This window comes from Triturus cristatus, chromosome 6 (genome assembly GCF_964204655.1).
Source record: "Triturus cristatus chromosome 6, aTriCri1.1, whole genome shotgun sequence".
Classification (NCBI taxonomy): domain Eukaryota; kingdom Metazoa; phylum Chordata; class Amphibia; order Caudata; family Salamandridae; genus Triturus; species Triturus cristatus.
In genome coordinates, this window is record NC_140589.1 from 786,452,862 (window position 1) to 786,469,356 (window position 16,495).

Here is a 16,495-nt window from a genome sequence, read left to right on the forward strand (position 1 = left end):
CAGCCGGTCAATCAATTCATCCGCCCTAGGGATCGGATGAGCATCAGTTTTTGTCACTGAATTCAGTCCCCGGTAGTCCACACAGAACCTCAGTTCTGGTTGGGCACCCGGTGGTGCAGCTTTTGGTACTAACACCACCGGACTGGACCAGGGGCTGCTAGAAGGTTCGATCACTCCTAGCTCCAGCATCTTAGTGACTTCACTATGAATGCTGGCCTTCACCTTGTCTGACATCCGGTAGATCTTGGACTTCACAGGTGGGCTGTCTCCTGTGTCCACGTCATGGACGCACAGGTGAGTCCTACCCGGGACAAGGGAGAACAACGAGGAGTACTGCCCCAGGACCTGGCGACAGTCCTCCTGCTGTTCAGGAGTTAGAGATGGGGAGAGAATCACTCCCTCCACCGACCCATCCTTTTCTTGAGACGCAAACAGATCAGGGAGAGGCTCGCTTTCCACGTCCTCTCCTCCGTCAGTCACCATCATCAAGATGACTTCGGGCCTCTCGTGGTGGGGTTTGAGGCGGTTGGCATGCAGCACCCGCAGGGGCTGACGAGGGGTCTTCAGGTCCACCAAGTAGGTAGCCTTACCCTTCTTCTCCAACACCTCAAAGGGTCCTGACCAGCGATCCTGGAGGGCACTAAGCTCTCCTGGTTCGATCACCCACACCTTCTGGCCAGGCTCCAACTCCACCGGGTGAGCATTGTGGTCATACCACGCCTTCATTACTGCTTGGCTGGCTTCCAAGTTGTCAGAAGCTTGCTTCCACAACTTAGCCATTTGGCTCCGGAAGGCCAGCATGTAGCTCACCACATCCTGGGGGAGCTTTCTGGGAGTTCTTTCCCATCCGTCTCTCACCAGGTTAAGAGGTCCACGTACAGGGTGCCCATACAGAAGCTCAAAGGGGCTGAAGCCCACTCCCTTCTGTGGCACTTCCCTGTAAGAAAAAAGTAAACAGGGTAGGAGGACGTCCCATTTCCTCCGCAGGCTTTCAGGCAGACTTCTGATCATGCCCTTCAAGGTTTTATTAAACCTCTCCACCAGACCATTTGTCTGGGGGTGGTAAGGAGTGGTGAACCGGTATGTCACTCCACACTCCTTCCACATTGCCCGCATATACGCTGACATGAAGTTGGTCCCCCTGTCGGACACAACTTCCTTGGGAAAACCCACTCGGGTAAAGATTCCCATCAGGGCCCTAGCCACAACAGGTGCTGTTATGGTCCTCAGAGGTATTGCCTCTGGGTACCGTGTGGCATGATCCACCAGGACCAGGATAAACCTGTGACCAGCTGATGTTGGCGGATCTAACGGACCCACAATGTCGATGCCCACCCTTTCAAAGGGGGTGCTAACGACAGGAAGTGGTTCCAGGGGAGCTTTCAGCTTCACCCCTGTTTTCCCACTGGCTTGGCAAGACACACATGTCCGGCAGTAGGTATCGGACGACACTTTCATCTGAGGCCAATAAAAGTGTGGGACAAGACGGGCGAAGGTCTTGTCTTGCCCCAGGTGTCCTGCCAATGGTATCTCGTGAGCCAACTCCAGAAGGAAGGCTCGATAACGTTGAGGAACTACCAAGGCTCGTGACGATCCGTGTAGGGGTGCCTTGGGTTCACTGTAGAGGAGGCCATCCTCCCAGTAAACACTGTAGTTCCCTTCAACGTTCCCTGCTGCCTGGGCTTCGGCCTGTCGCCTCAGCCCCTCAAGGGTAGGGCACTCCCTCTGGCCCTGGCAGAATTCCTCCCTGGACGGGCCTCCCTCCACGTGCCACTCGGCCGGGATGGGTAGGTCCTCCAGGTTGGTAACGTCCCCCTCCGCAGACTCCTGGTCCACCACCTCCGGTGGCCTATCCGTCCTACGGGGTGGAGACGCCGAGGCAGGCTCCTCCTGTCCTCGGTTCTTCCCTTGACTGGCAGCTGGCTGGGCCTTTGTTCCAGGCTCCAGCCGAAATGAACTCCCTCTTCGGGTAGTCGCGGACCTTGTGCTAACACAGGCCCAATCAGGTGTACCCAGCATCTCGGTGTGAGTCCGGTATTCCACCTCCTTCCAAGCGTTGTGCTCCATATCATTCCCCAGCAGACAATCGACTGGCACGGCAGGGCTTACGGCAACTCGAAGTGAACCTGCAACCCCCCCCCCATTCAAAGGGAACCTCGGCCACGGGATAGTGACCTGTTCTGCCGTCAGCCATCGCGGCTGGGTGGAGTACATCGGGAATTACCTGCTCTGGAGACACCAGTTGACTACACACCATAGTCATACTGGCTCCTGTGTCTCTCAGAGCCTCCCCTCTTTGGCCGTTGATGGTGACCCACTGCCCATACTTTGCGGTATTTGCGGGCACCTGGATCTTAGGAACCATCTCCCGTTCTCCCAGGGACACTAAAGTGACACCCGCCCACTCCCTTCCCTTAGTTAAGGGCATCTCCTCCCCGAGCACTGCACTAGCTACTCCGGGGGTCTTTCCTCCAGTGGGAGGGGGTGGTCGTTTCTGGCACTTCGGATCTCCTTTATAGTGTCCAACGCCACCGCACTCGTAGCAATGGACAACCCTTGGCTGCTGACTCTGGCCAGGATTAGGGTTTCTGGGTGGGTTAGCCTTAGGGGTGAATCCTGTTCCCTTCCCTTGGAAGTTATTTTGGGGGCCTTTGGAGAACTCCTTTTTCTTTTCCCCTCCCTCTTTCTTCTGGGGGGCGCCCTGTCCGGCCTTTTGAGTATCCCCTCCAGTCCCCCTTGTGGACACCCGGGTACTAGCCCAAATGTCCGCCTCCTCAGCAAGCTTCCGGGGACTGGTCAGCTTGCTATCCACCAGGTGTTGCCGCAGTTCAGGGAAACATTTCTCGAGCAGGTGTTCCTTCAGTACCAGGTCAAACAACCCCTCGTAGTTCCTCACTTCACTGCCCTGAATCCAACCTTCCATTGCCTTCTTTGCATAGTCCAGGAAGTCCACCCAATTCTGCGTGCCCAGTTTGTGACTACCCCTGAACTTCTGTCTGTACTTTTCAGGTGTTAGTCCAAACTTTCTGATGAGCGCCAGTTTCATGGTGGGGTAGTGGGTCTGCTCATCCTCCTCGAGGGCCAATAAAGCATCCCTACCCGCTGGAGGCATGTACTTGTACAATCCCCCTCCCCAGTACTTCTCTGGAACCCCATGGGCCCTCAATGAGACCTCATAGGCCGCTAGCCACTTGGCGATATCGTCGCCCACTCCATAGCTAGCTACTATGTCCTTTGGCAGGTATGGTTTAGGTTCCCTGGTGATCTCTTGGGTTTGGCTGCCACCATTAGGAACAGGTTGTGCCCCGATTCTCAAGATCTGAAGATCTATTTCTTTCAGTCGCAATTCATGGGCCATCCTCTGCTCCTCCTTCTCCTTCTCCAGCCTTGCTAAGTCCCATGTGAGCTGTCTTTTCTCCCTCCGGTCCGTTAGCTCCACTTCAGACAAGCCACCGCTAGAGGCACTGCTGCCCTTCCTAGAAATGGTTCTGGGCCCTGCTGACAGGTTCCCCACCTCAGGTTGGTACATCTCAGCCCCCTCGGGGTCAGGCTCTCCATCCCTGTCTTCCTCCTCAGCCTTGCTTTCCCTGCGTGCCTCCCCCCAAGCCCTTAAGCTGGTTTGGAGTGCACCCTTCTTTGCTCCTGGGGGACAGTACACCCCCTCCCGCTGGCAAAACTCCCTGAGTTGGGCCACAGTGTACGTTTCTAGATTTTCTAGTACAAACTCCATCTTGCCCACTCAGGTTAGAGGACAGGTTTTGTGCAGTAACAATGCAGGGGGGTACCTTTAATAATACCTCCTCCCACCACCAGAGTAAATTTGGAAAAAACAAAAACCCACAATTAGGAAGGCCGCTTTGAGAAAACTCCCGGTGTAGGCCTATGGACTACCCACAGTTATTGTTGAGTATACGTAGACACAGCTCGATCCCACCACTGAACACCAATTTATGTTGGAAACAGCCCACTCCCACTCCGCAGGGTGGTGGTGGACTTCCCGAACACACTGTGGTAGCTTGGCTCGAGTGGTCAGGAAACAGGCACCGTGCTAAGCATACAATATACCCATACAATAACCATGCGTGCATCCGTTCCAAAAACGACTCTACACCGTAAAAATTATGAAAATATCTTTCTTTATCTTTTTCTCTTAGTTGCTGATTGGAAAAATAAATAAGTCAATCACAATATACAATTTTTAAATAGTGCAGGTCAAATAAATATTGTCTGAAGATTCAATAAATAGGGGTGATCATAAATATAAAGGACATAAATTTAAGTGCAGGTAATACAGGCAATTAAATATTCTGAGGCAATAAATACTGTCACCAATAAATATTGTGCACCAACAAGTCCTGTGGACCAATAAATATAGTGAAGCAATAAATAGGTTAAACACAATAAATACAGTGCCCCCCAATAAATAATTAAAAGTATACAGCAACACTCATGTAATCAGATCACTTTTCAATTCCTAAGGGCTGATTTGGCCCAGGCACAGCTTGTAGGGTTGTGGAAGGCTTGAGGGGGTCTACTCCCTGGCTTGGACAAGGCTGAGGCCTAAACTGAGGTAGATCAAGGGGGGAATACCAGTGCCCTGGCTTTCTCTCTCCACACAACCTCTCTAGGTTAGTCCCAATTCACCCCTGGCACAGTCAGGTTGGTTCCAGCACCTCCCTAGCCCCTTAGAGCAGTCTCTCAGGTCTCCACAGGGCCTTAGGCGCCCTCTACTCCACTTACTGCCCTTTTTCTGATGTTCCGACGCCGCTGGAGTCGTGTCGATGCCGTGAGGCGGTTCCGGTTCGGTCTCGGCGGCCTCGGCACAATGTCAGTTCTAGACGACGCCGGTAGGCGGTTCCGGTCCGATGTCGGCGGCCTCGGTTCGATCTCGACCTCCGATTCGACGGCGTCGGGCAGTCTCTACTCGATGTCGACTTCGGGCGGCTCCGGTCCGATGGCGCTCTCGGCTTCGATGACGTCGGCCGGCCTGGCCTCGATGTCGACTTCCGGCGACTCCGGGGTGCGATCCTCACCCCCGACCTCCGATGCTCCTCCTCTCAGGTTCCGGGCGACTCCGGAGTGCGATCCTCACTCCCGACCTCCGGTACACTTCACCTCGGTCTCCGACGACTCCGGAGGGCGGACTTCACTCCTCCGATGACGCCGCTCACTCGACCTCGGTTAACTTCCTCCTCGACCTTTGGTATTCCTCACGACCTCCGTCGGCGCCCTCTCACGACCTCAGGCGGCTCCGGGTACGACGTCTGCTTCTTCAGTCAGCGCCGCTTCTCCACCTCGGACTCCAGGTCTTAGGCTACTCGACGCCGGACTCCAGGGAAACCAGTTTCCAGGTCAGGATCTTGCTGCTTTCTGCTTCTAAGGCCTGTTCCTGCTGTCCAGGTCCTTAGGATGAGTTTTTCTGGCTTCTTCCCACACAGGGCTACAGGCTGGGATCCATCAGTAGGGACTAGTATCAAGGGTGGGTTTATGGACCCCACTCCAGGCACAAGTTTCCACCCCTGCTGCTTCACTCCTTCCTCCTTCACTGTTGTGCTGCTCACTCTTCACCAGTCAGGTGCCAACTGCCAGCTCCAACTGCCAACACTCTGTCTTAACCTCCCAACATTCTAAACCGCCTCCAACTGTCACAGAGTTCTGGAATGTTCTGGAAGGTGCTGGTAGGTTCCAGTGGATGCTGGTGATGTTACAGGTGGCCACCATTTTGTGCTTCAGGCCCTCAGACAGAAGTTTCAGGGGTAGCTAAAATGGCTCCCTGAATCTGCAGCAACACTAAAAAGTCTGGTGGTTCCCAAAAAGGAAAAATTCAAACAGGGTTTGAGGCAAAAGTGGGACAAAATAAATAATGATGAGGAGGGACCACCCAAAGGGCTGACAGGTCTAACAAGGAGCATCGGAGGTCGGGGGTGAGGATCGCACCCCGGAGTCGCCGGAAGTCGACATCGAGGCCAGGCCGGCCGACGTCATCGAAGCCGAGAGCGCCATCGGACCGGAGCCGCCCGAAGTCGACATCGAGTAGAGACTGCCCGACGCCGTCGAATCGGAGGTCGAGATCGAACCGAGGCCGCCGACATCGGACCGGAACCGCCTACCGGCGTCGTCTAGAACTGACATTGTGCCGAGGCCGCCGAGACCGAACCGGAACCGCCTCACGGCATCGACACGACTCCAGCGGCGTCGGAACATCAGAAAAAGGGCAGTAAGTGGAGTAGAGGGCGCCTAAGGCCCTGTGGAGACCTGAGAGACTGCTCTAAGGGGCTAGGGAGGTGCTGGAACCAACCTGACTGTGCCAGGGGTGAATTGGGACTAACCTAGAGAGGTTGTGTGGAGAGAGAAAGCCAGGGCACTGGTATTCCCCCCTTGATCTACCTCAATTTAGGCCTCAGCCTTGTCCAAGCCAGGGAGTAGACCCCCTCAAGCCTTCCACAACCCTACAAGCTGTGCCTGGGCCAAATCAGCCCTTAGGAATTGAAAAGTGATCTGATTACATGAGTGTTGCTGTATACTTTTAATTATTTATTGGGGGGCACTGTATTTATTGTGTTTAACCTATTTATTGCTTCACTATATTTATTGGTCCACAGGACTTGTTGGTGCACAATATTTATTGGTGACAGTATTTATTGCCTCAGAATATTTAATTGCCTGTATTACCTGCACTTAAATTTATGTCCTTTATATTTATGATCACCCCTATTTATTGAATCTTCAGACAATATTTATTTGACCTGCACTATTTAAAAATTGTATATTGTGATTGACTTATTTATTTTTCCAATCAGCAACTAAGAGAAAAAGATAAAGAAAGATATTTTCATAATTTTTACGGTGTAGAGTCGTTTTTGGAACGGATGCACGCATGGTTATTGTATGGGTATATTGTATGCTTAGCACGGTGCCTGTTTCCTGACCACTCGAGCCAAGCTACCACAGTGTGTTCGGGAAGTCCACCACCACCCTGCGGAGTGGGAGTGGGCTGTTTCCAACAGTAATTATCTTGTAAAGTCTAAACCAGACGTACCCTTAATAAATGGTATAGCCATACCAACTCTTCTGTACGCAGATGACGCGGTGCTAATGGGATGTACGCCAAACTCGCTCCGTTCTTTGGTTCTTAATTTTACCACTTTTATGGATGACTTGGATTTACGAGTCAATTTAAAAAAATCTTTTATAATGGCATCTAGCCCAGGTAAATGACAACTGAGCCCCATACAGGTTGGGGGAGAAAAACGTATTGCAACTAACACTTTCCCATATTTGGGTGTAACCTTTGCTGCGAATGGCTCGTGGACTGGGCATTTGGCCCAGGCCACGAGCAAATTCTCAAAGGCCACAAACTCAATTTTAAGTATCCCCAAACCAAAGAGAATCGGGGGTCATTAAGGCGATTGCTAAGTTTTTTAAACTTCAATGTGTTCCTGTGGCAACTTATGGAGCAGAAGTCTGGGGTATTAGGAACAGCATCTCTATCCAGCGAGTAGAGAATCGGTTCTGCAGGAGACTATTAAATGTGCCAATTTTTATATCCAATTTTATCATACACCATGAATTAAATTTAAATTTTATCTCAGACTTTGTTAATTCACGACCAGTGCTATTCTGGCACTCGGTCTGAATGAATAAATCAGCATCACTTACGCAAGAAATATTAACCGATTGTCTAAGCTGTGACAGGGGGTTGAAGATCCCGTGGATTTCCTATATACATACAAATCTACGAGAAATAGGCATGAATAATATTTGTATTAATCCTACTCATGCCAGTAAAATTAAGAAATCCGAACTAAAAGAGGCATTAAGAGTATTGCACTCCCAAAAGAGACTCAGGAGGGAACAAGAGAAACCGACAGTTACGAGGTACATGGATATAGTAGTACCCAGATATCCCCTTGCATTATATCTAACAATACAATTGACAAATTGGGAAAGAAGTCTTCTTTGCCGTTTGAGGGCGGGAACTATTAGGTATCTGTTAAATTTCCCCTTGGGTTATCAGGAAAGTACAACCATGATGAGTTGCCCCTGTAATGGACAAAGTAAACAAAATTATTTGCATTTCTTCTTTCTCTGTGATTTCTATTCCAAGTACACAAAATGGTTTTTAACTTCTTATTTTAAAAAATTTAGACCAATTAGTTTGGTCAAATCTTATGAGGCACTATTAACACTTGGAAATGAGGAAATGATTTTTCATGTTTGCAGTTTTTTAAAGATTGCTGTTTATGCGCGCAGAACGATGGAAATGTAAATAATGATGTGTTTTAATTTGTATGTTTTTCTTTTTTGGGGACTTAGATTCTTCTAATGTGTTATAAAATGTGCTTTTATGAATTGCTATAATTCGAATAAAGATTCTTTGACTTGACTTGACATAAGTATACCTTTTTTATACTTACCCAATTGGTTTGGATTCTGTCTCTGAGTGTGTGTAATCAGTCCATGATTGAGTGAATATAATAAATGCTCAACATACCCTCCTGATAAGGCTAACTGCCCGACCACAAAGAGAGCTGTTAGTGATGATCTAATTTAGCCTCTACTATACCTCTGAGGATCCCCTGGATTCTGTACACACTATGCCGTACTTTCATATGGTATATACAGAGCCAACTTCCTACACTGGAAACACAGAAAATACCTCCTTTTTGCAGTGACGGGCAAGCACTATCAGTTCAAGCTGCTACTATTTGGCCGCAAGTTAGCACCTCACATATTTACAAAGTGCCTAGTTCCGGTTGCTGCCTACATCAGGTGACATGGTCACCAAGTATACCCCTACTTGAATGACTGGCTTGTGAATACTTGAGCACATGCTTTGACGTTTGCATGTATGACTCTCTGCCACAAACTAGAACTTAACACTGAACAGGAATAGGTAATTCACAGAATCTCCCACAAAACAACAGTTCTTATGAGAGGTAGTGGACACACAAGTGGGAAAAGATCTCGCTTTAACGGAAAGACTATGAAAACATAAATCCATGACAAAGACCTTCTCTGATAAACAGAGTCGCAGTCAAACAATTCACATCCATGCTGGGCCTGATGATTTCATGCATAGAACTCATACCCTATTGCAGGCTCAGGATGAGACCCATCCAGTAAGAACTGGACTGCCAATAGATACAAGTTCAGAGCACGTGGGGCGACACAGTCCAAGTCACAAGACAGTTAAAGCAAACATTATTATGGTGGCAGATCCCTACAAATCTCAACACAGAACTTCCATTTTATCCTTCATCAAACAGAGTTGTACTCGTAAAGATGCCTCCATGGGAGGTTGAGGAGCACACATAAGGGAACTTACAAACAAAGGTCTTTAGTTGGATGTAGAACAGAAGCTTCACAACAACATCCTGGAGCTCCCAGCCATAAGACCTGATCCCCAAGCATTCCTCCCAAGGCTGAAAGGTCAAGTAGGTCTCATAAGAATAGACAATAAGACATCAGTGTTTTACATCACCAAAAAAGGTCCTGACCTCTGTCAGAAAAGGCGCAGTCTCTGTGGGACTGCTCCATCTCTCATCAAGTGGAAATTGCCATGGAGCATCACTCTAGATGGCCAAACAAAGCACTCTCTTGAACATTATCGGACTGCCTAGAAGGGGAACTCTGCCAAGAATAAGTGGATTACATCTTCCACAAGTGTGGTCAACCCACGTGGGATCTGTTTGCCACCTGAACAACAAGAAATAATGTTATTACGCCAGCAAGCTTTGACAACCCAAGTCCAATGGCAATGCCTTTTTGATCAGATGGTCCAGTGTCTTTGTATACACCTTACTAATGTTTCGCCGGATCCCCTGGGTCCTAAGGAAAGCAAAGACAGATCATTGTGCTGTGATTCTCATTGCTCTAGCCTGGCTTCGCCAATACTAGTTCACGCTGCTCCTGAATCTCTCTGCATGCCCATGAATACCACTGAAGATGCATCCCAAATTACTGTTCAGGCACAACAGAGATATTCCACATAAAGACTTTAGATCATTGAGCCTGACAGCATGGTACCTGATGACATAGAGGATGGTTTTCATGATCTCTCAGCAGAATATAGGAACATTGTGTCTCTAGCTTGAGCACCGGCTACCACAAGAACTTACCGTGCCAAATGGAAACACTTTTGTGTCTGGTGCAAGACCATTTACATTAACACCTCATCGGATACTTCCTTATTTACTTAACCTGTCAAAAGAATGGCAAAAATACTCCTCATTTCAATTTAATCCTGCAGAAATCTCAAAGGGGCTTATTATCAAGGACGGCGTTAAAAATTATCGCCGGTTTAGCAGCAGAAAACTGCCGCTAAAGCGGCGATAATGGGCTTGATAATATGCCCTTGAGAATTCAAATAGATTTCCATGTTCTGGTGTGAACATGGGCTTCTATTGGAATTCTCCAGGGCATATTATCAAGCCCATTGTGAGAAGTTGGCCTGATGTATGATGTCACTAGTTCTAGTGTACACCTTATATCAGTCCAAACAACTCTTATGGTGATTGGTTGTAAAGTCAACCTTATACACCAGCTATCCTAGTGGTAGCATGGACAAGAGCAGTCTTAGGCTAAACTCTGAATGGCATGTGAAGCCAGCTGTGATACCATATATAATCCCTTGAATACCAAGTGAAAGGACACCACAACAGATATATATATAAAATAAAGTGTATTTATTCTAGTCAAACCCTCAGCACTCTTTATGAGATTAGAGGTAAGTACAACACAGTCTTATTCAAGCATACATTAAGTCACACAGGTAAGTAATACAGTTAGGCCCTAGGGGCCACGCAAACCATATACTAAAGAAGTGGTATAAGGACCACTGTCACGAAATAGGATAGGCCTAGGCCTAGGGAATCGCTGGGGCTACACTACACTAGCAACAGTTAGGAAGTGGGAGGCCCACGGGATTCAGGTGCAGAGTGGAAACACTCACGCGTAATGCGTAAAAGTCGATAGAATTACTAGCAGTTAGAAATTAACAGTTTAAGGACACTTCTGAAGCAGCTAGAGAGTCGAGACTTGGAAACTAGACCCTAGGATAGTTACTACCCTTGTGAGCACCAAAGTACCCAAGTTACCTAGCCCACGGGCTGCGGGTACATAGGTGTGAACTTGCGTCGGGTTTCGTCGTGGACTTCTATGGTTGCCTGAAGGAAAGTTGCTGACAGGCAGTCAGTGAAGAGTGTCCGGTGGATCCCAAGGCTGGGATCAAGAAGAGAGGATACCTGCAAGCAGAAGGGACAGAGTCAAGGTCAATAGCCAGTGACCACGTGGAACCAGGAAGGAACCAGGCGATGTCGTGAAGATTGCAGGTGAAAGGTGAAGCTTGTCGCTGCAGCCACGGGTACCAGGAGACGTCGAGGACGACCAGGACCAGGAGGCGAGCTGTCCCACGAAGGCTCTTGCTGTCGGTGGCGTCGAAGTTGAACTAGGACTCACCAAGCCTTGGCAAGCGGAACCCACGAAGAACGGAGGACTTGCTTCTGGTGCAGACCAGGAAGGTCTGGGGTGCTTCTCGTTTGCAGAGAAGCAGGAGCCAGTCTGGAGGAGCCAAACCAGCAGTGAAGATTTCAAGGTGTGTCGTCACAAAGGCCGCTAGCCGGATATATGACGTTACAACGCATGCTTTTACAACGCATGCTGTTACAACGAAAGTTTTATAACGCGAGTGCATTGACAACGCAGGACATTACAACGCAAGTCTTTACACCGACTTGCACTAGATGGCGTGCTAACATTAAAAAAGTGTAATTTACTATTCCAACTCCAGTCCACGTAACAGTAGGGAAGGTGTTGGGATAGTAAACTACACTATTTTTAATGTTAGCACGCCATCTAGTGCAAGTCGATGTAAAGACTTGCGTTGTAATGTCCTGCGTTGTCAATGCACTCACGTTGTAACAGTTTCGTTGTAATGGTAGTGCGTTGTAAAAGTTGCGTTGTAAAGGTTGTTCCCCCGCTAGCCAACGGGCAAGCCACCGGACAGACGCGGCAAGCAGGAAAATGCAGAAGGGCCCCACGCAGGACTCGTGGAGTGTGGGGGGCTGATCTTCGGTGCAGATGGTGCTTGGGGTTGGGGCTTTTCAATCCCCGGTGCACAACTTCGAGGGTGCCTCAGAAGCTGCGCTGGAAGATACTCGCCACTTTTCCCAGGTAGCCGGTCCCACGTCTCTCGTCGCCTCCACGGATCTCAGCTCGGCTGTGGATGTGGATCAGGGTCGGAGAAGTCTGGAAGTCAAGGCTCTGGTCGGGGTCTGCAGTCGGTCCCTCGTAGAACTCCAGCAAAGCAAAGGGTAGTCTCTTGATGGTGCCTGTTTGCACAGGGTAGCCACTCCTTGGCCACAAGGGAGATTCTTCAGTCTTCTTCTTTCGTCGAATGTCGAAGGTCCAGAGTTTATGTTCAAGTTGCAGGTTCAGGATAATCTAATCTCCTGGGGCCCAGCTACCACTCTTATACTAATTTGGGGGGCTGGGTTGCCTGCTAGGTCACGCCTTATGGGTGGGACCTGGGAGGGGGGTGGTTACACCCCCTTCCCTTTGTCCAGTTTCGCGCCAGGACTGGGGCTGGAGTGCCCCAGCACCGGTTTGAACTGGACTATGCATGGAGCACCTTGTGTGCCCCAGGCAGTGTCTCGTTTCATTAATCCCTCCCTGCCCCAATACACTAAGGCCTGTCTGGGGTGGTGCTCGCACCTCCCAAGGCAGGAAACCTATTGTCCAAGCCTTCCTTGCCGGGATCACTCCCAGCAGCAGGAGGTCAGACTTGTGTCGTGGCAGCAGCATCCATTTTGTGATGCTGGGGCTCTGGTTAACTTTAACCGGGTAAGTAGGTTACAACATGCCTTCTCCCTCTAGAAGGGAGGGATAATATCCTCATCCCCAGAAATGGGATGGGGGTATTATTCCAAAGTGTTAGACACCTTACACAACATGTTTTGATAAAGCCAAACCATAGTTACCATAACCGTTTAAGATTATAAGGCAATTTAAGAGTATATGGTAGGCTATATCATAGAACAGCTATAAGTTCATGGTTCCGAAAGCTGCAGACAGGCTCAGCTCATGCTAGAGCACCATCTCACATGTTACCAAGCACTCTGCCTCCAGGATTGTTAAGGCCTGCCATAGGAGTGGCTGATAGGTACACATGTGTCTATATGTAAGATAGGTATAGGAATACTACACCTAAGCAAGGAGTGATTACACGACCTTGCCCCAGCTGAGCCAGTTGTGTCATAATGGAAGGCCAGGCCAGGGGTAGCATAATACATGCTGCAGCCCCTGGTAGGCCTAGGGTACACCTATGCCCTGGGTACCTAAGGTACACTGTACAGGGGCCAATAAGGTGATCCTATCCAAATGGGTTATGCACCTAAAGTACATAGTATCAATTTAGAGAGAGAACAGCAGGGCTGTGGGTCTGATTAGCAGGCCCACAGCCACATCTAAGTCGAAAACCAGTAAAGCAAAAGCAAAAAGTGGGGGTGAACATAGAAAGCAGACCCTACTCTCCTACACCCATTATCGCAGTTTTAGCGGCAGTTTTCTGCCGCTAAACCGGCGCTAATTTTAACGCCGTCCTTGAAAATATGCCCCACAGTTCTGGAGGATGGAGAGCTGTTAGTTAACTTTTCTCACAGAGAATCATAAAGCAAATTATGAATCTCTTTTTTTGGAGTCGTCCCCGCAGAACAACCACTAATACCCTTGGAACTAAATACTGTTCTGAGCCAATTCATGTTGCCTCCTTTGAACAAATCTATAAAATCTATTTGAAGATCCTCTTCTGGAAAACATTGCTTCTCTTGGTGCTCACAGTTGCAAAAAAGGTAGGAGAAATACATGTATTTACTGTGAAAGAACTTTAGCTTTGTTTCACAAAGGACAAACTTGCAGATCGATCCTAAATTTATTCCTAAGGCCCCTACTGACTTCAATCACAATTAACCCATTGTGCTGCAATCCCTTTTTCCAAATCCCACTACATCAGTAGAGAAATCTTTGCACTAACTTGATATATGCAGGTCTATTGAGTTTTATATTGACAAGACAAAAGACACTTGCTCTACTGAGTAACTGTTTGTGTCCTATGGCCATCCAAGAATAGGCTTCCCTTGCCCAAGCAGGGACTAGTACATTGGTTATCAGCCTGCATCACCTTCTGCAACACCTAGGCTAAGCGTCCACTGCAGGGACGAACAAGGGTGCATTTCACAAGGAGCATGGCTATGACTGCTGCACTCTACGCTGGTGTGCCTTAATGAGACATCTGCAGCCACTGCCTGGAAGAACAGGCTGATGTTCACAAAGCACTACTGCCTCGATTTGAATGCAAACGCCGACTCAGCAGTGGAACAAGCTGCCCTTCATAAACTAGTTCAGTAAAGGTGAGCCTGCTTCCCGCTTCCATATATTTAATATTATTGTCATGTACTGCTCACTAGTCTGATTTAAGCATGTTATGAAAGAGCCAATGCTGGAGAATAAACTAGTTCCTTACCTGTAACTCCAGTTCCCCAGCGTTGGTATCTCTTGCATATTCACAAGCGACCCTCCCCGGTCAGAAGCTCATTCTCTTCTCTCACTAGTGCTATGGTGGTCTCTAGGGGGAATAGAAGAGCGGCTACTTTCACCCCTGTGGTTGAAGTTCAGATTCCTTCAAATGAGATGGGTGTGCTAAATAAACACTGTTACTGATTCCTATGGCCATTTAACACTCTTTACTGCTATTTAAGATAACCGGGTGTTCCCAGCTTGATGACTAGAAATTATTCTAGCATGTGAATACATGAAAGATTCAAATGCTGGAGAACTCAAGTTACAGGTGAGAACATATGTACAGTGGATGAACTCTTTGAACTCATGTTCAGCTTTCATCTGTAATGTGCTCTCAGATCAACAGTTGTTATAGAATTTCTTACTTTGTGTGTCGTGCTAGTGAAAATTGCATAGAGCAAGAGAAAAACAGAGTTTACCAAAGGATTGCAAGTTTGTCAGAAAATTTAAAATGTCATGCATTTAAAGGTATATTTCTAAATGTTTTGTCTAGCATTTTAAGTTATCAAGAGTTGCTTTTATTTTTTAGTTGCCAGGAGGCTTGCAAGTGTATATGGCTTACAGCGTCTGTCAATGGGAGATGCCATACGTTCTGTGTTGGACAATCAGCCTTACACTGAGCTGGCTCTTGAAGTTAAAAAACATCTTCATGTAGGATTAGCAGTGCCTGATGAACTGGCTATCCAATGCCTGGAAGTAGCACTGATGGATCTTACAAGCAACACCGTGGGGTAGGTTTATACTCCAAAGTGTGCATAAAATATATGCGTATAAATATTTGTTTACGGTACATGTGCTTATCAATATTCTGTCAATTAATCATTTGGTACAAATCGCTATTATTAAAAAAAAGATTACAATATCTGACACATTCAAGAGATAAAAATGTAAATTCTAGTGTGATTCAAATGAGTTAGGTCTTCCTTGCACTTTATTTTGAGGTGCTTCCCTGGCAGATGCCACTCTTGAACCAACTTTTAGGCTGGAAGAGTATGCCATAATCCACTGATATTAGTAACTTCATCCTCCTGAAAGAAAATAGGTTGACCGTGTTCCAACAACATCAAACTTTTAAAAAGTTTCAGACCTTACCGTCAACCTTCAGTGCATACAGTTTGCATTTTTACATTCGGTATTTCCTTTAATAGTGGATACTACAAAGAAACCTATAGTAGGAAACATAATAGGAAAGATTACACAAGAGCCCAAAACAAGTACATGCCAAAAAACTGATGTCCACCATGCAGTATGTCCAGTTTTGGGCCTTGTTTGTGAATTGAAACGTTGTTTAAACTTTTTAGCCATCATCCCCTTCCACAACAGCTTGAGGGGGCAAAACTACTTAAACCTAGCTTCAACATAAAGGCATTTATTCATTTATTTGATATGGATTTTTGTACAGTAGGTCACATTGGCACCAAGCCCGACTCACAAGCCAGGCTGAGGACTCGCCATCATCCACAAGGATGAAATCAGATACACCACTTTCACAAATACCAACACCCCCTTCATGGAACACATGCGCTTCAAACTACAAACAGACACACAAACCATGATCACAGAAACCTTCACGTAACGACTTTCAGAACCACTGACCAGCTTGAGCAGCCTCAACACAGACCTCATTGCTCCCCTCTCCATCAACTCCAAGAACTTCATACTTCTTAGAGACCTCAATTTCCAACTGAACGACCCATCGGACCCCAAAGATTTAATGGCTGGATCTCAGAATACGCCAATACCCTCACACCCATCAAGAACATCAAAAGAAGAGCCAACAAGCAAGTAATCTGTTTTACTAACAACCTCAGGGAATCTAAACACTGCTGCAAACAACTGGAGAGGAAATAGGGGATCAGCCATGAAATCCCTGCCAGAAACACCTACAAAGCAGCACTCAGGCACTACCACCACCTGC

General features: G+C 47.8%; 1 protein-coding gene across 6 annotated transcripts in view; it reads left to right on the plus strand.

The window, feature by feature from the left end:
* The window catches only part of AK9 (adenylate kinase 9), a 1,219,082-nt gene that overhangs the window by 975,413 nt on the left and 227,174 nt on the right, over positions 1–16,495 (plus strand). For all 6 annotated transcript variants that reach the window (XM_085611347.1, XM_085611348.1, XM_085611351.1 and 3 more), the window contains one exon: positions 15,107–15,308. In XM_085611347.1, the coding sequence (XP_085467473.1) occupies positions 15,107–15,308 (202 nt within the window). The remainder of the gene's footprint in view (positions 1–15,106; positions 15,309–16,495) is intronic.